General features: G+C 41.8%; 2 protein-coding genes across 2 annotated transcripts in view; both read right to left on the bottom strand.

The window, feature by feature from the left end:
• Window positions 1–13,877, bottom strand: part of sntb2 (syntrophin, beta 2) — a 33,820-nt gene extending 19,943 nt beyond the window's left edge. The window contains exon 1 of the mRNA XM_056387159.1: window positions 13,067–13,877. Coding sequence (XP_056243134.1) covers window positions 13,067–13,796 — 730 coding nt within the window. The 5' untranslated portion in view covers window positions 13,797–13,877. The remainder of the gene's footprint in view (window positions 1–13,066) is intronic.
• A 4,500-nt stretch (window positions 13,878–18,377) lies between these two features.
• Window positions 18,378–23,134, bottom strand: part of spire2 (spire-type actin nucleation factor 2) — a 40,795-nt gene continuing 36,038 nt past the window's right edge. Inside the window, exons 14-15 of the mRNA XM_056388317.1 lie at window positions 22,723–22,820; window positions 18,378–19,924 (exon numbers count right to left, since the gene is read on the bottom strand). Of these exons, the coding sequence (XP_056244292.1) occupies window positions 19,516–19,924; window positions 22,723–22,820 (507 nt within the window). The 3' untranslated portion in view covers window positions 18,378–19,515. The remainder of the gene's footprint in view (window positions 19,925–22,722; window positions 22,821–23,134) is intronic.

Genomic DNA, 23,134 nt, shown 5'->3' with positions numbered 1-23,134 from the left:
GCTATATATATCATTTTTGACCTGATGATTGCAATTAAGTATCACGTATTCAATTTATTTAGTTAAATATTCAATTGCAACGGCCTGTTCAATTCAAAATGTACAGTTTTTAAGTCTGACAAACTGTTCGAAGTAGTTTGCCTTGTGGTCCAGTGCAGGGTGTTCCTAAAACCAGTAAACTAAAATGGAGGTAGCAGTATTTTGGGTTCTTCATGGTAGATGGCAGAAATACCAAAGATGAGGCTGATCCCTGTCTTTGTATGAAGCAGCTGCCTGAGGCTACAGACATACCAAATCTCACCTGCTGCTGCATTCAATGCCGGCTTTCAGCTTTTGATACTCAGTGCTACAGACACATTACACAGCGAGTTACAAGAAACGTGCTGAGGTTTGATACGCAGCACTGGGGCTGGGCAATAGATCATATTCACTTGATCAATTCCGTTTTTTCTTTTTGCACAATGTGTGAAATTTCTAAACTGTGAAATCGAGTCATTACTAAGCGCATAAGAAAGTTACTCTCACACTGTGCACACCTGCAACTCCAGGTGAGCAGCTGACAAACACTAACTCATAGATAGTCTTTGTTTTATCTACATGAGAAACAGACTGAAAGAAGATTCTGAACACTGATCTGAGTTCTGGGTCTTTGTTTGATGAGCTCTTTTGTTTTTGTCTGTCTCTACCTGCTGGGCGGCTGACACTAGCTACACAGCTGTGTACAGATGTGCAGACATTCCTGCTCTCTGTGCACCAGCTGATTATTAAACTGGGTGTCTGTGTTGTTATTGTATTATTATTGCATTATTCCTGTCTTTTACAGGAAGTGCTGTTTCAATTCTGCATTTTAAAAGGAAAAAAAAAAATCAATGAAAATTGTGAATCAAAAAAATACAGATTTAATATTTTCCATCAGATGTTAGGAATTTTTCTTTGTTACATTTTTCCTCAGTTTCTCCTGCTAGAACTCATAACTCTTCCTCTCCACAGCCTGTTTCTCTTAGATAAAATGCTTTCTTCCTTTCCCATCATTACAGACAGATTCAGTGCTTCCTGCTAACATCGCATGTCTGTTTCTCTGTCTTTCCATCTGTGTGTCTGTCTCTCGTTTGGTGCTGTTAAAAGAACTCATTAGCTCTGTCAAGCCTGTCACTCAGCTCCACTTCTGCTTCTAATTAGGCCTGTCCACAGAGGACCAGCTCTGCATGTGTGCACACACTCACACATTTCTGTCTCTGTGTATGAATCTACATCGATGTGTGTAAGGGAGATTTCCCACAGATGCCAACCAACATCCCATGAGGCCATTTCTATCTGTTTCCCTTCATACCTTGCTGCATGCAGGGGAAAGGAAAACAGGGAAGAGGATGGACAGAAGAAAAAGAGGACACTACATGGGGGGGGGGGGGGGGGGGGGGTAAGGAAGAAGAGGAGGAGGAGAAGTGCAAAAGGCAGAAGAGTCTGACTTGACACATATTTGGTTGCGGCCTTAGCTCTGCCGCAAAGCTACCCGTAAAACTACCCGCCTTCAAAACCGCGCTCCTCTCTTCGTTCTCACCACACACACACACACACACACACACACACACACACACACACACAAGTAATCATCTTAAAGCAAGGCCAAAATAACAAAATAATAGCTTACAAAGCAGCAAGGCAGGCAGTCAGACCCTGGCCTCTGTATTTTCCCCTAAAACTGCCCAGAAATTCCCCTGTGGTTTGGCCCGCTCCTCACTCGCTCCTCTCTCTCTCTCCTCACTCGCTCCTCTCTCTCTCCTCACTCGCTCCTCTCTCTCTCTCCTCACTCACTCCTCTCTCTCTCCTCACTCACTCCTCTCTCTCTCTCCTCACTCACTCCTCTCTCTCTCTCCTCACTCACTCCTCTCTCTCTCTCCTCACTCACTCCTCTCTCTCTCCTCACTCACTCCTCTCTCTCTCCTCACTCACTCCTCTCTCTTTCCTCACTCACTCCTCTCTCTCTCTCCTCACTCACTCCTCTCTCTCTCTCCTCACTCACTCCTCTCTCGCTCCTCACTCACTCCTCTCTCTCTCTCCTCACTCACTCCTCTCTCTCTCTCTCCTCACTCACTCCTCTCTCTCTCCTCACTCACTCCTCTCTCTCTCTCCTCACTCACTCCTCTCTCCCTCTCCTCACTCACTCCTCTCTCCCTCTCCTCACTCACTCCTCTCTCCTCACTCACTCCTCTCTCTCTCCTCACTCACTCCTCTCTCCCTCTCCTCACTCACTCCTCTCTCCTCACTTACTCCTCTCTCCTCACTCACTCCTCTCCCTCTCCTCACTCACTCCTTTCTCCTCACTCACTCCTCTCTCCCGCTCCTCACTCACTCCTCTCTCCTCACTCGCTCCTCTCTCCCTCTCCTCATTCGCTCTTCTCTCCTCACTCGCTCCTCTCTCCTGCTCCTCACTCACTCCTCTCTCCCTCTCCTCATTCACTCTTCTCTCCTCACTCGCTCCTCTCCCGCTCCTCACTCACTCCTCTCTCCTCACTCACTCGTCTCTCCCTCTCCTCACTCGCTCTTCTCTCCTCACTCACTCCTCTCTCTCTCCTCACTCGCTCTTCTCTTCTCACTCGCTCCTCTCTCGCTCTTCTCTCTTCACTCGCTCTTCTCTCCTCACTTGCTCTTCTCTCTGTCTTCACTCGCTCTTCCTCACTCGCTCTTCTCTCCTCACTTGCTCTTGTCTCGCTCCTCACTCTCTCTTTCGCTCTTCTCTCCTCACTCAATCCTCTCGCTCCTCACTCACTCCTCTCTCTCTTTCTCCTCACTCACTCTTCTCTCTCCTCACTCGTTCCTCTCTCTTTCCTCACTCAATCCTCTTGCTCCTCACTCACTCCTCTCTCTCTCTCCTCACTCACTCCCCTCTCTCTCCTCACTCACTCCTCACTCGCTCCTCTCTCGCTCCTCACTCATTCCTCTCCTGTTCCCATGAACTTCCCCTAGGGGATAAATAAAGTATCTATCTATCTATCTATCTATCTATTCTTCTCCCCTCACTCACTCCTTTCTCCTCATTCACTCCTCTCTCCTCACTCGCTACTCTATACTCACTCACTCCTTTCTCCTTATTCACTCCTCTCTCCTTACTCGCTCCTCATTCCTCTCCTTATTTCCCCTTCTTCCCACTTCTCTCCAATCCCTCTTTCTCTATCTCTCACCCTTTCTTCATCCTTCTCCTTTCCCACACCTCTCATAAAGTTACACCCCCCCCCCCGACCTGTTCTTTCCCTCTTGATCTTGTCCGCTCCCTCTTTCTCCCCCTTCCCTCCAAATCAACCTCTGCCAGGAACATAATGAGAACAATATGTCAGAATCCAACAGAGAGAGCATATGTGTGTGTGTGTGTGTGTGTGCGTGCGTGTGTGTTGGGGGGGGGGGGGGGGGGGGGGGGGCAGTACATGTGTGTACTTGTGGGTCCCCCACATTCACTGCAGCATGTATGTATTTCTGTGGTCACAGTTTTTACTAATCCCTCTTCATCTTTTGCAAATGCAAACCAGCTTTTATTGAAGTGGGATTTTACTTTTCATTCTCTTGTTTAAATCAGTGTAGATACACTGTCGTATTTACTTCATAGTTGAAGCTACAGAAAATGCATCTGCGGCTGTTTTCATATAGTCACTTTTTTAGGTAAAAATGACAAACTGCTTACAGCTTCGTCAGTTTTTTTTATTATTATCTGACATTTTAAAAGGAGCAAATTATGAAAATAATAATCAGATAGATCATAAATGAAAATAATCATTAATTGCAGCCTACAGCTTAGTTAGTAACTGAGAATAAATCTCCAGTTTTGGACAAATTGAATTGTTACTGGAAGTTTTCACCTGCGTTTATTGAAACCCTGAGTCATTTTTAAGTTGTTCTAGTAGGAAATGAACAGGTTACAAACATTAACATACTAACATCTGCTCCATTCAATTGTCCCAGTGAGTCATGACAGTGTGACAGTGCCAGGACACAACTGAAGCAGCTAAATGGAATTCATCCATTATTTATTTTTACGATGAATTTCACACCAGTGCTTTTCCTACAGTGGCGTGTCAAACAAGACATGAGCACTGTTTGAACATTTCTCATATTGGTGCCAATAGGATACATACTGATACCAAAACAAGTCTCTTTTTACACTTTATTATTTTTGGGAGTATAAACATGATTTTAAGGCCCTGCGCTCCCTAACAGGAGTTTTCTATATTTTTGGCAGATTAGATCTCTACTCAGGTTGAAAGAGGAAATAATGGGAAGTGACTGAGTCAGTGGAGATACCAAAATGCTCCGCCCAGAGACATACACTAAAGCTAACCAGAGAGTGACGTAGATGTAAGTAAAGCAGTCTGTACACACTTACAGAATCACGAGCTCTAATAAGCCAATACAAGTGAAATCCTGCAGCTGGACAATGTGTCCTTTAACCCCCACACCCTCCTTTTTTTTCTTTTTTTTTTAAAATTCATCATATCTTGCCAAACTGCTAAATGCTGCTAATTCCTGATATAAATCAGGAAGTACCTGATGAAAGAAACCATCTCAGAAGGAGCACGCCTCTCAAGTGCTGCTGCTGTTTGAAATTTTAAACTCATTTATGTAAGAGTTGATGGGAGACTCTCAGCATGATACCCAAAATCATATCTAAATTTCCAAAATTTAATGTAGATCTACCTTAAACTAAATATTCACTTCAAATTGTGTAAGTTCTGTATCAATAAATTCTTAATATTATTTGATTAAGAATCAAAGCAACAACATTGATCTGGATCTTTCAAAATGAGTCACCTTGCTCAGATAGACTGCATGGCAGTGTAATCACATACTATTGTGGACAAACTCTCTCTCTCTCTCACACAGATCATAACAAGAAAAAGTATTCCCTTGATCCCTCAAACACAGAGTCACACCTGCCCCCTCCTCTTTGTTGTCCTCTAACCTGGATCAGAGGAAAAACCTTTGGGAAATCATGCAGCTGAAGTGTAAACACAGGAGTGTTCTCATCTGCAACAACATGCTGTAATATTTATGGAATTACATAAATCAGTTTTCCAAAGGTCAGTGTATGGCCTCAAAGAGTATTTGAATATGTGTGCCAACTTTTTTACAAAAGGATAAAGCAGATTATAAACAAAAATAATCACATTCATCATTCCCTGCAGTAGTGCCTGTTCAAGATTACAAATGTCCTTCCGTCGTGTCGGCAGTGAGGACACACACTGAAACAAGGAAAGGAAGAAAAAGCTTGATGCTTTCTGCTGTGGTGCAGATTCACAAACCAAACAGAGTCTTGTGAGTCAATTAAACAAATAAAAAGACAAAGCTTCCTGTGTGACAGGATGCTGGGACTAAGGTCGACAGACAGACAGACAGACCTTACACACCGTCAACAGGCCAGTCACAGCTTACAGGCTGATTGAAGGGGACTGATGCGAAGGAGACAGAGCGCAGGAGAAACGGTGGAGAGGCCAGTGCAGGTTGTAGCAGTTAATCTATTTCTTCTGTTATTTTACAATTAAAGGCTGTAACTAACAGTTACTTTTATTATTGATTAATCTAACCAGCTCAAATATCGCAATATACGATATTATCACACACAATATTTTATGTTTCAGTTGGTTTTTTTTTTGGTCTTTTTTTTTTACATATAATTATAATGTATTTTATGTTTTAGGTGGTCCAGTGGTTAGCAATGTCACGTCACAGCGTAAAGGTTCTGGCTTCAAACCTTTTAATTTTTTCTTAGCTTTTTTTTAAATTGGGTTAGCTTAACATATAAAAAATATTATTTAAGATGATTTTAATATTGTAGATTTCTATAAAACTTCTGAATTTTTATAAAACAAACAAACATATTTGAATTTGACAAAACATGAAATGAAGACTTGGATTTTACTAAAAATGTCAAAGTTGTTGCTTTTCTCATCTGAACTGTGGGTGTGTGACTATTAGCAGCCACACATACATTACAAATATACAAATATTACAAAAGTGCATTTTTTGTTTCCATCTTCAGGCAGCATTAACTGACTTTAACATAACATAATAATAACTTCTAGAGGCTTGTATTCTTATGAACGTATTCTAATCTAATATTTAAAAAGCCAGTTGTTTTGGCATCAGCCAAACTAATACGCACAGACCTAATTCATATTTAAGTTTATGTGACATTCCAGGGTTTTACTTATAATTCTCTTGACAAGTGGACACCAGAGACATTTCTGCAGATTAATATCAAAGGTAGTGAAGTTCATACTGAGGCAGAGCTGAGGAAGTGGCGTGCCCTATTTCAGGCTGTACAGACTCATGCTGCGTGGCAGATCTCACCCCGTGAGGACACCAACCAACACACTAAACGAACGGTCGGCTAGTTTCGGGGTGCGGAACAAAAGAAAAGAACTGTTCTTCGTCAGGCCTGTCCCCGTTTCATCAATAGCCTCTGTGTCTGGTATGTGCTGTTTTTATTCCTCCAATTACTCACACAAAGGGCTCATCCTACATCTCCTCCTCCTCTCCTGCGCCACTGACCAGCAGCCTAATCCAATAAGACACAAGGGACTGCTGCAGCAAACTTCAAATAATCATTTAGAAATATGGGATATTGTGTCTGTCAGTCAGCTGGCGAGGGGAGGGGGATTAAGCAGCAGTGTGTCATGTCTAGGATATGTATGCCATGTGTTGGTGGGGCAGTTTAAGAGGAGCTCATTCATTCAATCCTATGGCCTTAGAGAGTGAAACCACAAGCAACAGACCTGAACTCTGACCAGGTGACAGCGCACAATAAATAGAACATTTCAAAGAACATCTATTATAACAAAGGCTTTAAAAAAATGAAACAGAAGAAGGCAGGTTACCGCACTTGAATCAAGGAAATGACACCTGATTCTTGAAAACTTTTAAAACAAAGTCCATATGTGCACTTGGTTTGAAGAAATAATACTTTAATTTGGTCTCAGTAATAGACTACATGATGGACTAGTAATGAATTATTTGCAGATTACAACAATAATGGGAGAGAAGATCCCACTTGTTCCCTTTGCAGCTTGACTTGTTTGTTAAAAATCAAACACATTGCACTAAATTACATACAAAATATTGTGTGCTAGAGAAATTAGCTTGGAAGAAACAGAAAATCTTGAGTAAACAAACTTAAGAAAATCAAGATACAGATAAATTTTCTTGAAAGAACCTTATTATCTTTTGTTCCAGCTCAATGTAAGAGCTGAGTTTTTGGTCACTTGGGGGCAATAGAATCATCATAGTGAAAGATATGCAGCCTTATGGCGTGGTGAAGCATGCAGGATTTCAGCATATGATTAAGTAGTCGAAGTACTCGAGCCAAGGTATAATATCCCCTACTGCCTTCTGCTGTACCAAAATATCCCCTAGCTTTAACCTAAGACTGTCACAAGGATGTACCTAATATCACACTGCCTCATTCTTTTTCTTTTACTTGACTACATGACATGTCCTTGAGAATAACTGATTTTTTTAAAACTGTAAATGGTCGATTATTAGGCTATATATCTTATGCTGATGTATGGTATTTCTTGACTGTTAAAAAAATATAAAAAAAAACAACGTATACCGAACCGGAAACCGTGACCCCAAAACTGAAATACAAACCGAACCGTGGATTTTGTGAACTGTTCCACCTCTAATATACATTATCATTGCTAACGTTATTTAGGATAACATTCACACAAAATTGCTTCCTTTCACACAAACTACATTAGCGTAGATTTGGAGTCGTGTTTCTGTCCAACTGATGAATACAATATTCACTCATTCACTCATCATTCGTTTCTAAAAAGGGGATATTGTAAGTAACAACTGGAAAGTGACGAGACGGGCTGGGGCTAGCTATTTAGCATGCTAACTTCAGTAGAAGAAAAGACATGATAGAGACAAGCGTAACTGTCCACCTCTGGAGACAGCTGTTGGTGAGTAAAGGAATGAAGTTTGATGCTGAACTTGCAACGTTTCTTCCAGACTGGTAAGTAAACATCTGTTAATGCTAACATTAGCTAAGTAGCAATAGCAAAACTTACATTTAGCTCCTTTAAAAAAAGACAAAAAATAAACACCATGTTCACCAGTGGGACTCTAACTTTGTCTGTCTGCCTGTGTCAGAGGTTTTTTGCCTGCTTTTGCTGAAAATAATCTTGTTTTGGGGCAGAAAACCAAAACAATGAGCTGAAAGATGCTATTACACAGTCACTTGATCCATTGTTAATACAAACATATTGATTAGTGCAGCTGAAACATTTAGTTTATCTTCACAGTGGTATCAGATATTCTGTCCTGTAAAAACCGAGCCCACAGGTCGTCTGTGCAGCAGGTTATTATGACCCATAGTTAGGTTTTGTTGCTAGGCGACATCTAGTGGTCGTAGTAATGATGACAGGAGCAACGGGAAAAGTGCAGTGACGTAGTATAAAGAGGGACAACGTCCACGTCAGGAGGAGGTTGTGGTGGATGGATGAATATGACACAGGAGAGCAGTGTTCGATTCCCATGTGAAACTAGCTGTTTATATTGTAACCATGACAACAAAGACCATGTAATGTTAAGGAAGTACTTATTTTAACCCAAATCATGATCTTTCCCTAAACCTACCCAAGCCATGACCATTATTATAGTAACCATGGCGACAAAGGTAGGAAGGCAGCTGTCGGTACAGTCCATGTGTTTATTATGATAATCATGACAACTGAGGTCTGTTACGCCTGCCGCCCTTGTGGCGCTTTTTCAAGAGACACTCCTATGGGTCTGTCAGAGGGTTGAAAAAATATTAGTGTGTCAACTTTCAACCAACTTCTCTAACTTGTTAGTGTGCACTCAACATCTGGAAACAAGTTTAATAATCTAGTGCAAATGTTGATTGACAAGATTATCTCTCTTGGAAAAGCAGATTGAATCATACTAAAATAAGACAACGTGACTTTGTAGAATTTCCATTTGTGCTGAGAAAACAACACATGATTGAGACCGATAACTTGATTTGCAGTGTAAAATAGACAAACCACCTCAGGGCTCAGGCAGAAGTTTCATTCAAGAGCTTATGCTGGATATCTACAGCCATGTATAGAATGACTGGGCCAAAATTAGATTGCAAACCCATTCAGGCAATATGCTTCTAATAATTTAATGGTTTGGTCACAAGGCTCGTTAAGAAACAGAACTGTACACCTCTAATACATCCATCACAGTCTATGATGTGCTGCTTTACTCTCTCCTCCTTTATGCAGCACCAGCAATAAAACTGTGGCGCAGCACGAATCACGGAGCCGCAGAGGTGTTGACCTTTGCCCTAAATACACACATGCGAGCGGAGGTCAGGAATGTGGGGCGCCTAGGCTAATTGTGAGAATATCTGGGGGTTTATGTATTGTGTACACGGCACAGCAGTTTGGAAAATCGAGCCTCGTTCTCACTGACTGCCGTTTCTTTCTCAGAACAGTGGGAGCCAAGCAGAGACAGAGGGGAACTGGGGAGGAAGAGCCGGTCCACAAACAACAGGCTCACTGCCCGTCAAACTGACAAACAGTGACAAGCAGCTGATACATTCTTCCACACAGAGGCCGATGTCTGGACTGCGGCTGTGGCAGCAGGAGAGGCACATCCTCCGGTCTGTGTCTGAGGGCTGCTGGAGAAGATTTTTACACTGATGTCACTTGCAGGAGGCCAAATTCAACCGGGGGTTTTAAAATGATACAAGCACTTCCACTGTGTTACAATCTGTTTCATTTGTCAACTTAAGAGATCTCCATCAACCAGCTGAAAAACCAGTAACCGAGTGTAACAACACAATATTTTGGATCATGTCTTATTAGGGAAAACTGATGTTGATAGCATTTTTACACTGAGCCTCTGGGTTTCGGTTTGATTTAATCAGCACAGTGGATGACTTAAATGAGTCTGTCACGTTCTACCTTGGTTTATTTTGGGAGGTACAAAACAGGCCTCATTTTGACTTGAGTGGAAATGTGTCACACATTGATTAGTTCCTACAATTTGTGCTCTTCAGTATTCGTCCGGCGTTCATTCCAAACCATTAAACACTGCATTTGGCTTGAAGTTTCCAGACCCCGAGGGCTCTGTGGCCTCTCTCCCCCCAATTCACTCTTTTTCCACTTTTCTAACCATTAAACAGTTCAACATTAGCGCAGTTAATATCGGAACTCTCCATGGAGCTCTGCTCAGCCCCATAATGAGCCACTAAGTATCTCCTGGCTAACACATCTCTCTACTTACAGCATGCTACCTCCATCTACAACAGGTATGTTTTACTTTGTATGAGGCAGGTTCTTCCATCTGAAGTTTAGCAAGCTTTCAGGCTTTTTGGCTGCACTGCAGCTGACAGAGTGATGGAAGTTACACCAGTGATGAGCTGGCCAAGTGTTGGAGTTTCCGCCAGTGGCCATAACTCTTTCAAAATGATTTGGTGCAGTTTTGGCAAGTTTACAGGCAGTGTTGCCAACTTGGCGCCTTTGTCGCTAGATTTACCGACTTTTCAGGCCCCTTCAGTGACTTTTTTTTTTGTTTTAAAGAGCACCTAGCAACAAATCCAGCTAATTTTTGGACAAACCTTAGTTACTTTCCATAAAAGAGAGTCTCCAGTATTGGCCCACAGTCACAAGGTCGGATGTTCCCTCCACAGGCACACCTCTCTATTCCTTTCACTCACTTTCTCTCTGAGTGATCATTTTACACGTAAATATAGCCAAAGATCACAGCTCAGTCTTTATCTTTAACTTATGTGTTTGGTGATGTTGTCAGACGACATTGTGGTTATAAAATCGGGATTTTAGCAACAGCAGAGTAACAGAACATGTTGTATTAATGGGCTGGGTTTCAGTCAGTTTCAAACTTGTCCCGTTGTCTGACAACAGAAACAGAAAAACAGGTCAACGAGAGCAGCTTTATTGTGAAAAAGCTGTATTTAAATAGTGTATATGTGAGCACAGAGAGGAGAGAAGCAAACAGATCAAGAGCTAAAACCAGCTGACACTAACTGAACGCAACAACACGATGACATCATGAACATGCTAGTTAGCGTCATCTAGTGACATTTAGTGACTCCTCCAGCAGGTTTTTAATAACTTCCCATTGAAAGCGGATCACTGACCACACACAGTCCAGCCATATACTACGTTATGACCTAATCTTGTTGATATGTGGATAGTTCTGTGGGATGCATGTCTGCACACCTACTAGAAACCTTCAGCAGACCTTGCGTGTGGAGCTACTAATGTGAATACTTTGCACGTGTGATGCATTGATAAGCACTCTTGTAGACAAAACAAGTGTCAGTAGCCTATTTCCAATATCAGATGATACCAGCTGGTGTTTTGTAATTGAATAAATGCGGTTTATTGAACTGCAATGATCAATGTTGGCTAACTGGCTAATAGATCATAGCCACTATTCCAGATTATAGTTATGGATATCGCTTATTAATTTACATTAACTTACATCTGAATTTGTGTTTGTGGAGATAGGACGAATGTAAAATATTCAATCTGCTTTTAGCTCTGCTTTCATCTCCACCAACTCCAGCACTATCTGACTCTGTAGCTGCTGAAGTCACTAGGGCTGCACAATATGCAAAAAAAATCATATTGCGATTATTTTGGCAGATATTGTGATTGCGATTTCAGTTGGAATGGTCGTTTTTGCATTTTCATTTTCACTGAAAAAAATATAAAAATGATGATGATGTGATTGTTGGTCTTATACCAGACAAACGTGTTCCTTTACGTCTGGATAATATGATTTGCAGGCCGGGGCATCTCTGTAGCACCACAACACTCACGGTTTGAACAAAGCACAACTATGTGGCACATTTTACCTTTATCAAAAAAATCCGATTTGGATGTTAGACTTGGTCATATTGTGATTTTGATTATATTTCGATAAATTGTGAAGCTCTAATAGTCACTATCTGAGCCTGTCTGCCATTTAGTGCTGTGCAGGCACAGGTCACAGGTGAGATAGTGTGGATTAATGAAACAGCTCCAAGTCTGAACCATACAGTAAATATTCAGTAGACAAAAAAAATCAATCAAACCAGGATAAATCTAAAAACGCTTCAAATGCAGTGAGTAAAATTGTTTGACCCTAGCCTAACTTTTTACACACAGTAATTGACACAGTTCATGTATTATATGGTGTTTTGTTTCATATCCTTGTTCCGTATGTTCCATTGCAGTTGTGCTTTGATACACTTCTGCTTTAAAGTTTCTGATTTGATTAGATGTAATTGGTTACATTGTTCTCTAACATGTTCGTTACCACACAGATCATTTACATGTTTTCCTCTTTCTCTCTCCTGGTCAGTGTCACTGCAGTCACACAGAAACAAATCTCATCTTCTCATGCTGACATTGGCCTCTTATCTTTAGCAACCCACAGTGATTCAAATACACAGAGTATCTAACAATGTATCTGACTCTTGACTGTGACCACAACTGTGGTTACTTTCCTGTTTACACTAATCAAAGGCTCTCTGTTCTGTTGATATCATTTAAGCCCCGCTCCTCCTCCTCCTCTGGCCATAGATCAACTAGCACTCTGTTTGTTTATGCCAGTGTGTCTGCAGTTGTATCATAATTGTTGTATTATTGTTACAGAAATAATTATTTGTGTGGTGAAAGTTACAACCCTCAGAACATGTGTGGAGGATCTGCAAAGTTCACCAAACTTCTGTGGTGGTAGTGTGCATCCTGCTGTCCTTTATTCAAAAATAAAAGTGGTGTCCTGGTGAATAACAAGGTCATGCAGTCACTTACAATAAACCTCAAGCTATTCTTGTGTTTAATATACTGTGCCACTTAAACTGTGTAAACATGTGACATGGTTTAAAACTAATTTATGTTTTAGTCTCTGTATGAAAATCTACTGCAAGTTCATTTTCTGTAATAAGAAGCGCCACACCTTTTCTAACCAAAGTGACATCCATGTAAAACGGGCTAATGCACAGAGGTGTGCACCCACACCACAGGAGTCTAATCTCGGCCTTTGCAAATCCCCGCTCTCGCGTTGGCCAACTTACCCTCAAGCGTCACTTCTTTCCCTGCCTTCTTCAGCGCCTGGACCGCGAGGTCGTGTGTTGCTTCCCGGAGGTCGTTCCCGTTCACCGACAGGATCGCGTCGCCCACCCGGAGAGCCCGGCTCTGGTCGGCGGCGAGGCCCGGGAAGATCTTGGAGATGAGGATGGGCATCCGGTTCTCGCGCCCCCCCTTTATACTGATCCCCAGCCCGCCAGACTCCTGTTTGACAACTCGGACTTTCCGCACAGCTTCCGAGGAACCGTCTAGATTAACGGGGAAGTCACCCTGTCTCGACCCGAAGCTGGACCCGGGACTGCCGTAGCTCGAGCTGGGACTTCCAAAGTCTGAGTTTGTGCCGTTATTCGGGTACTTCCCAGGGCTGTTTAGACCATAGTTGACGTCGTATTGACCCCGGTTGACAACTCCGCGCCCCGGGCTGGAACTACGCCCCCGACCCCCGTGGTTCTGGCTCTGAAGTTGGTCTTGACCAGAGGACGGACCGCGGCCAGGGTTCCCCGGACTCGTTCCCGGGTCGTTTCCGTTCGACATGCCATTTCGCAGGCCCGCCGAAGAGTTGTTGTAGTCCCAGTGACTGCCCCCCTGTCCGGTTACCTCCGCTTCGGCCGTTAAAGTCAGCGTTTCGCGGGTGAGTTCAGCGGCCACACGGATCCAGCGGTCGCGGAGCAAAAGGTCCAGTTGACCGTTTTTGTCCGCTCTGGTCCAAACTGCCATTCCTGGACGGTTAGCCTGCTCAGAGGCGGGCCGCTCTCACACTAAACTCATCATCAACTTTTTCCTCTTTTCAGAGTGCGCACAAGCAGCGACTAGGCTACACCGGCCCACATCGACACACCCACTCACACTGACTGCAGGGAGAGGGGGAGAGAAAACAGCAGTCCCGAAAGGAGGGAAAGGAAAAAGAAAAGAACAACTGGCTGTGATGGGCCAGCCTGAGAGGGCTTGTTGTTGAGTTCAGACTCTAAAGCTGCCCGACTTCCACTGTAAAGTCAGCGAGAACACCACAGGAGAACAGCCCCTCAAATCTTTCAAAATAAAAGACATAAGAACAGGAACTGTTATTCCTACCTTTTAATTGTTTTAATTTACATACTGATGATACTGTTGTTGGTCTTAATTATTTTATTTTTCTAAAGGTTTTACTTCATTCGTATCATTTATGTGTCGAACGTTTTATCTTTACACTATCACGTAGTTTTTGTGGTTGCAACTTCCTTGATAACTTTTTTGTTTGAGTTTTGTGCAGCACATTGTGCTTCCATCTGGAATGAAATGTGCTGTATAAATAAATCTTTGTTTAGTTGAATCTGTTTTGGGAATGAATGAATGAATGAATAATAGAGAAACGACCCAAACAAAAACATCTGCAAACATCTGGTGAAAAAAATTCTGGATACACTGATGTTCTTTGAGGCATTTAGATTGGTGGTTTGTGAAGGAAACCCATTAATGTCATGAGTCGGATTTAACTGTAATCAATGTAATTATCTGTTCTTTGTCTGCATGCTACATGTGCTCACGTTAGAAAAAGTCAGAGTCAAAAGGCAGGGTTGAGATGCATCAGTCTCCCAGGTTTTCACAAAATAAAAATAATAAAATAGTACAGTCTGAGAAAAGATCAGTTAAGATTTTTGGTTTTCAGGGAGGGAATTCATGTGTTTCAGCTGCACAAAAAAACAGGCTGAGAGGAAAGAGCACAGATAAGGAACTGTTGTTATTAATTACATGTGTATATTGTTATTGTATATAGTACTTCAACAGTATTTCATCTTTAGATTCTGTTTCTATTCTTATTTTATTTCTCATTACATTTCCCCCTTGAACTGCTATTCCTGTGTGCTGCTGTGTCGAATTTGAATTTTCTTTATGAGGGATCAATAAAGGTACATATCTTATCTTATCTTCTCTTATCTTCTCTTCTTTTCTCTTCTCTTCTCTTCTCTTCTCTTCTCTTCTCTTCTCTTCTCTTCTCTTATCTTCTCTTATCTTATCTTATCTTATTTTACCTTATGCTATCTTAGCTTATCTTACCTTACCTTACCTTATCTTAATGTCTAATAAAATAAGAGGTTAACGAAACAACACCAAAATGCTGTATGAGCTATACCATACAATATCTTAGGCTTCAATTATGTGGATCCAAAAGAAAGCAACACAGAGTGATCACAAGTGGACCTTAAAGTCTACATAAGAAGCGTTTAAATGGTAATGAATACACGTTAACAAAAGTTTGATAGGTTAATACTTTTATTTTGGAAGCAAAATCACCCAACTTCCGTTTTCATGCTCTCTAACTCAGGGCGGCTTCGTGCAGCCTGTCTGTCTGAAGAGTGAACTCAGAGCCGGATGACAGACAGTCGACAGCCAATAGACATGTAGACCTGTAGATTATTTATTCATGATGAAAGAGGCGGGGCGTCCATTACAGATCCCCGAGTCCACGGGGACAAAGCCTTCTTAAGTTCACTCACTGTGGTGGCTCTTATTATTGGATTGTGCTGCTGCCTACTGTTAACTTTGTTTTCATACTGTGGAGGATTTCAGTGTCACCACAACTGCTCTTTTGCATCACCCGTAATCTGAAGCTAATTAGTGACATCGTTAGAAAATAGTTTACTCTTCATTCATAAATTGTCAAAATCAATTTATCAGGGTCACAGACCAGTAATTAAATCATCAGAGGAAAAGTGAGGCTGTTATGCTTTGTTTTCCTGTGATTACAAAATAAAGTAATATGAAACAAGAAAACATTAATGATGTCATCTGTGAACATTATTTTCATGAGCTCATAAAATAATTTCCTTATTATTTACCCATCTCCTCTGTGACCTAATGTTGACAAATAATCTTCAAATTACAGGTGGCTGGACAGTGTAACAGTTCTTAATGCTGATACATTAGTGGGGAAGTTCTTGTATTTAATACATTTCTCTATTCAGATTTTCTTTTTGATGTGGCCTCATGTAGATGGTCACATGCTCACCAGGTGTCATTCAGCAGTAAAATCTGGGGCACAGTAAAACACCATCCATCCATCCATCCATCCATCCATCCATCCATCCATTACAGACTCTATCTCCAGTGGAGTCAAAACATGGGTTCTCGCCTCATGTGCCTTTGTTCTTCACCACCAGCAGAGCTGAGGCAGAATCACATCCCTCAGCATTTCAAATGGTCAATTTAACCTTCATACATTTTCTATGAAAAGAGCTCAAGTGCTGCAACCTGCAAGCTGGAGCAGCTCTTTCTACACACACACACACACACACACACAGACTGCGTTAGACTGGCAGCAATGAAACATCTACAGTATCAATATAAATCTATACAATGATCATACATTTGAATCAACATCTCTCTAAAAGTTTCAACAAAACCTGAACATGAGAACCTTTATGAAGGTTGGATTTAGTTCAGGGCTGCTGTGTTAGACTGCATCAGTTTTAGCTTGGTGGAGCCAATAAACTGGCCACTCTGTAATTATCTGAACATGACTTATGTCCTTCTTATGGCACAAAAATAAAGAAGAGAACCCCATCCTGTGTAAACTAACGTGTTCAGCTGAGTAATAGAAAACCTCATGATCCCAGATGTAAGAAACGAAATGAAAAGGGTTTTACAGCTCATTAAGTGAAGTTCAACATTTTGGAAAACATGCTTTTTTTGTTTTGTGGCAAATGAGAAGATGAACACCACTCTCATGTCTGCATGTTAAATATGGAGGCAATCACCTTAGCTTTGCATCAACACTGGGAGCAGGGGAAACAGCTAGCCTGGCTCCTACTAATGAACACCACAACATAACCTCCTCATAAAACCACATACTGTCTTTTTCATATTTCTGTTTGTGTATGGATTAAACAAATGAGAGACAAGGTGTTAATCTTTAAACCACACAATGTATGAATTACCAGATGAGTAGCTGTCTGAGGAGCGATCAGCCATCAGTGATCTGGCTGTCAGACAACTGCATGGGTTTCTTTCAGGTCAGAAATTTCAGTCAGCTGTTTGCGATTTTAACAGCTGTTCCACGGTTTGATTCCCCCACATGGCTGCTGTCCTGTTATAAACAGTAGTTAGCTTGTTTTAATATCGTCATGGCAGGCAGGCACATCTAGCCACCCTCACGTTGACAGCAAAAGAAACAATGAGACAGGATAAACTTGCCACCATAATGTAACTAAAGTAGTTACCAAAATAAAATAAAACAAATAAAAACAATATATTGTATTTGAAGTGTTGCGGTTAAAGCTTGAATGAAATTTTGCTTCTTCCAGGGCAGATGTTTGAACTCTGGAGGCAGCCATGTTTGCTCCTTCCTGTCTTTGTGTTGAACTCAGTTGTAGATGCCTCCTGGTTCTCTTGATGTACAGGCACTAGAGAGGCGCTGACCCTCTCACCTTCCTCTGAGAAAAAAAAAAACTATTTCTGTAACTGGTGAATCCCACAGCAACAGTGAAATGCTCCACCTGCCTGAATAAGTATGGTTGTGAAATAAAGTCCTGAACCAGAAAGCTGGAATCTGAATGATTCCGGAGGTCTGGAAAGATGGAACGTGACTTAAATTATAGACGGTTGGGGGCAGAGGCTCCAGGCAAACGACCTGTTGTCAGGGAGATTTAACACACAAGTGCATCATACATTTTGAAAAATTGACATTCATAAATCTTGTCAAAGCAGATGTCTGTAACCTCATTTTTAAATGATATTCTCTTAATCAGGGATTTTTGCTCACAAGTCTGTTCTGTGATAAAAGCAAATGAAAATCAGCCTGTTTATCTGTTATTACTTTTCCATATTTGAACAAACTAGAATCACCTCCTCGTGGTCGTCTGCCTCCTCCACTCAGACTAGTTTCAGGTCACATCTCTGTTTATCCAGAGTCAGAGAAAATATCAACCATTTGTGTGAAATTTTGTCATAATTGCTGTGTGAAGTCTAAATGGTTAAAAGTGTTTCGTGAGGTCACGCTGACCTTTACCGTTGACCTTTGACCACCAAAATCGAATCAGTTCATTCTTGAATCTGAGTGAACATTTGTGCCAAATTTGAAGAAGTTGCGTCGAGGTGTAACTGAGATATCTTGTCCACGAGAACGAGACATGCTCCTGAAAACAATTTGCCTCTGGCTCTGACCGTCTCCGGCGCGCAGGCAGGAAAAAAATCCTTTCATTGAAATAAACAACATTATGTTCCATTTATTACTGAAGTGCAGCTCTATGACCACTGAAGCTGTTATGTGGCACAGATGCAGCTGAACACAGGTGAACACAGGTGAGGAGTAAAACTCACTGCTCGTGTTTGTCAGTAGATTTTATTGCAGTTGAGGTTTACTTAGTGTTTACAAAACCAGAGCAGATTGCAAGCGTCCATGGGGAGTGAGAGAGACGGGAGTTTCATCTGCTCGCTTCACATCAGCATCATCGAGCTGTATCAGTTAAAGACGCAGCAGTCTGCAGCTTCACCCCATTACATTCACAGTGTCATCACTATCATACCTCATCCAGCTGGACCTGGGACTTCAAAAGCATGTTTAAAATGCAAAAGTTAAACAGCAGCCGCTCGTTACAAATCCTTTTTTTGGATGATTAAAAATAAAAGTCATTATGCTGTGTGCGAGCTTATCGTTTTACAATTCTGTTTCTGTTCTGATTCTAAGTTACATTCATGACAAAAACAAGGCAACCACAAGAGCTAAACTGCTACGGTTACATGTTGACTAAATGCTGGGCAGCTTTTATCCCCATCAAACTCACCTCCACCTTCTCTCTCACAGTGTACCCCCCCCCCCCCGACCCCCCCCAACAGCACCATCACCACCACCACCACCAGTACTTTCCTCATCTGCCCTCTCCCCCAATATGCTTGCCTCCCAGCAGCCGTGAGCTTCAGGAAGTGAAGTCATGATGCTGTAGATAAGGCAGATACAGACACAACTGCTTCTTATTGAAACCCTATGAAATGAATAGGGGGCTCTGTGCATGTGTGTGTGAGTGAGACGGTGAGACGGGGAAGATAATGTTGTCGGGAACTGGATGATGCGTGAGGTGGTTGTGGTTTACAGTCGCTAGATTCTCACTAAAAAGGGATCTATACAGCTCCAGAAAAATCTTCTTTAGTTTTATACAGTATATCATTTCATAGCATAACCATTCAATAATGCACGTAATACTCCAACCCAGCAATACTTAAAGAACTCTGAAGGATCCTCACTGGATTATGTATTCTCATTTATTATTTTTTATTCATGTGAACCAATCAGATGGCTCTTTGAGGTCATTACTGCTTTGCATGTAACTACTAGAACCCCTTGAAGACCACTACTTTTTCTGTACATGTGTGTGTGTGCGTGCGTGTGTGTGCAGTGTGGTGCAGCAGCACAATTCATTAAGGAGTGTGTGTGTAGGCAGAAAGGCAGAAAGTGTCAATCTACTCATTGGTTCACATTGTTGATCACCTTGGTGAGGAGCTGCGGCGAAGAAGGTGTCACCGATGCGTGGAGCTGCTGCTGTTGATGATGGGAGTGGGGAGGGAGCTGGGGGTGACACTGTGACTGTGGGTAAGGGGGAGGGTGACGCTGACGGTGAGGTTGGGGAGGGCTTGGTTGCGAGCAAATGTCGAGGTGGGACTGACGTTGCAGCTGTGGTCTCTGAGCAGCGGCGGCAGCTTTGGCTTCCCTCTTGGGAGTGTTGTTGAGGATGTCCAGACTCCGGCGGCTGGAGGAAATGACATCGGCAACGAATTTGGTGCATTCAGCGCAGACGTCTCGCAGTGTGCAGCCGTGAGCGTACAGGTGGGGGAACTCCTCCTCCACTGAGCGGCGGGACAAACTGCGCAGGGACCTGCAGAGATACAGGGAGGATCAGACAGGTTTGTATTTCATGTATTAAGAAGGTAAACCTCAAAGCAGAGATCTCAGTCAGCAGGCTCTGTCTGAGAAAACAGCCCGCGTGATGTCAGCTGAGTTAATGTGGCTTGGCCTTACAGACTAATCATTTTTCACTTAGGTGTGTAAAGTTTGAAAGACCCGTGTTGACCAGGCAGGGAAGATTTAATGGCTGCCTTTAAAAGAGAAACATTAGATGATTTCAAACAAGTTGATAACCAATAATGTTAACGTCTGAGGGAGTGGAGAACCAGAGTCCAATGCAAGGGAAGCTAACTTTATATATATATATATATATATATATATACACAGATCATGTGGCTCTCAGATCATGATTAGCACCAGCAGGAGATTTAGACTTTATTTAATTTTTTTCTTTATTGTTGTTATATACAGTGGCACTGCTGAGTCACAAGAAAAAAAACAATAGAAATAACATGTTAAAAACAGCCGCTCTGTAATTTCTTCCTCATGTATTATTTTGTCCTGTTCACTGATTTAACTGTGTCACTTATAAGTTCATATCTTTACTGTGGCAGGACTCTAACATGGAATTCAAATGGATGAATATCGCCTGAAGAGATGTACTGTGTCTCATCTCTCACAGTAAATCAGCAGATATAAAGCCAGACTTTCTAAGCTCATTTAAAGTGAATGAAATATAAACCCAACACGATAAACTGTATAACAAACAAATCAACAGACATGTGATGGGGGAAGATTAAGGCTGACTTCTCTGATTAAAATAACACTAACATTTGCTGTTATAAAACCTACTATTTCTGTCCTTATAGTGGCAGCTATTAATGACAGGTGTTCAGCATAACACCATGCTAGCAACACTCCCTCTCTCTCCCCCCAACTCACTGTCTAGCTCTCTCGCTCCATCTTTCTTTCCATCCATTTCTCACTCTCTCTTCCACGTCTGTCTTCACACAGGCACAAGGAGTGAGGATATTAATGACAGCTGGGTAATTATTACATAATGGCTGCTTAGAGGCCGTGGCGCTGCACTGATTATATAACACCAGTGCGGTAGGTGGGGGTGGGGTGGGGTGAGGGGGGTGGACACTGTTGATTGGATTGAGTAGGCAATCTGTGATTGGTTGAGGTAAACACAGAGGCTCTTTCTGCTTAGGCTGGAGAAGGTTAGCAGTCAGTGGCTTGAGGGAGGGGCAGATTTAGACAGATTTAACCTGTTCTTAACCTGGCGGGGGGGTGTGGTTATTTGTCCTTGACCTGAACAAGGGCAGTGATTAGTTGAAAGGTCAGGTCAACTTAATCTTGAGTGAATTTTGGAAATGACACACAAAGGTAAATGAGTTCATAAATAGCTTCCTCAGTGTCGGTAAATATTCACATATAGAGTAAGTGACAGAGCCCTGATACAAGGCTGAAGGCTGCAATATTAATACAATCTTACTGTATTTAAATATTGCACAGATTATTGGTTATTATTTATCATTACTCATTTATTTACTTAATTTACTCATTTATTATTGATTTTGGTCACACTAGTGGTTCTAGGAATAACAATGTTGGTCTGTAAATCCACCACTCTGGTCCACACTGAAATCCCTCAGCAGCAGAGTGTTCATGGTCCTAAAAGGATGAAGCCTTTTCCTCCTCCTTTGATTGTGAAATATCTTGACAGCTGTTGGATGGTTTGCCATGATGTTTAAAACACACATTCATGTTCCCACTCAGCCTGAACTATAATAACCTTGCTGATCCTCTGACTTTTTATCATCAGGTCAAAAATCTAATTCGTCCAAACTTTGGTCTGTGACTAAATATCTCCCATCATCCTCAGCTGTACATTGTTGAGTGCTAATTTTTTAACATTACTCTTGATACAAAATCTGCATGTTAGCATTGTCACTGTTAGCATGCTAACATTAGTCACAGCAGTGGATTGAGCTAAATGATCGGTACAGCCTTTACCAGTTTTACCAGTAGTGGGGCTAAAAATGTAAAGTCATGACGGTGGCACTGAAAGGAAGTTCCCAGGAATCAAAAGATGTTTCCCTTTGGGTGCATGAATGTACACATTTCAAGATAATTTGTCTAATCTCAGATTATGAGACATGATGTCTAAAAAAATTGAAATTTGAACAAAGGTGGCACCATTTTGGACGATTGGAGATTCCAAATGGAAATGGTGTATCCTCTGACGAGTACCAATGTGATTAATAAACCTCACAGCAATCTGACCGTTGGGTTGTAAGTCTTAGTCTACTTGTGCCCACTCATCACAGGATGCATTTGTCACAGGGTGTTTAAACACAAACATCTCAGATCGTTTAATTGAAACATTTCCTTAGGGGCTTTGGGATGTAAAATTAAAAAGTAATTCATGAGCGAAAGCGTCAATTAGAAAAAAGTTAGAAAAATAAAAATTATTTTGTGCAAAAAAATACATTTTTTCCACTTTCCAATTCTGTTTACTTGCAACCCCTCAGATTCATCATGTGCCTGTATGGGGCAGGGGGAGGGTTGGATTCGCAGACTGAGTGATAAAATGATCTTTAAGCCACTCTGATCACTAGGCAGATATCGCTCATAACCTTATTGCTCTTAATTGTAAAACATATTTCTGTCTTTGCCTTTTACCCAGTATCATACACACTTTGTTGGCTCAAGGGCTTTTGTGTACAAATATCTAATTCTGGGTCAGGTTTCATCATTTTCTAAACTATTCATCACAGGGTGTGACTGTGTTTCTGGCGGCCTTACAGACAAACGCAGACTCACTTATAGACTTGGCTTTTGTGTCCATGGCTCTTTGGAGTGCTGTGGAAGCCCACAGTGTACACAGGAATATGGGCCATCTTCTTTGAGGGAATCTTCATCTGGAGCCACAACAAGAAGAAGACAGTGAGACAGAGATGAGAGCAGAAACAGTGTGTTGTGATGGGACACAGCACACTTGAAGGCAAAACGCTTTCATACAAGTGTTTATCCAGTCTCCAAGTACAAACCAATAGATTCAAACACACAAACACTAAGGACACAGCCACAAATTAACATATATTTCAATAAGGACAAACCACAATAATGTTAAACAGCACAAACGAGTCACAGCACTCCAACAAACAACCACACGACACACATCATTTAGAATCACAAAAAACAGAAAGTCCAAACAGCCTAGATGTCAAACCTA

Source organism: Seriola aureovittata, chromosome 10, assembly GCF_021018895.1.
Source record: "Seriola aureovittata isolate HTS-2021-v1 ecotype China chromosome 10, ASM2101889v1, whole genome shotgun sequence".
Taxonomy (NCBI): domain Eukaryota; kingdom Metazoa; phylum Chordata; class Actinopteri; order Carangiformes; family Carangidae; genus Seriola; species Seriola aureovittata.
The sequence above is the reverse complement of the archived record's forward strand: the minus strand, read 5'-3'. Positions and strand labels throughout refer to the sequence as shown.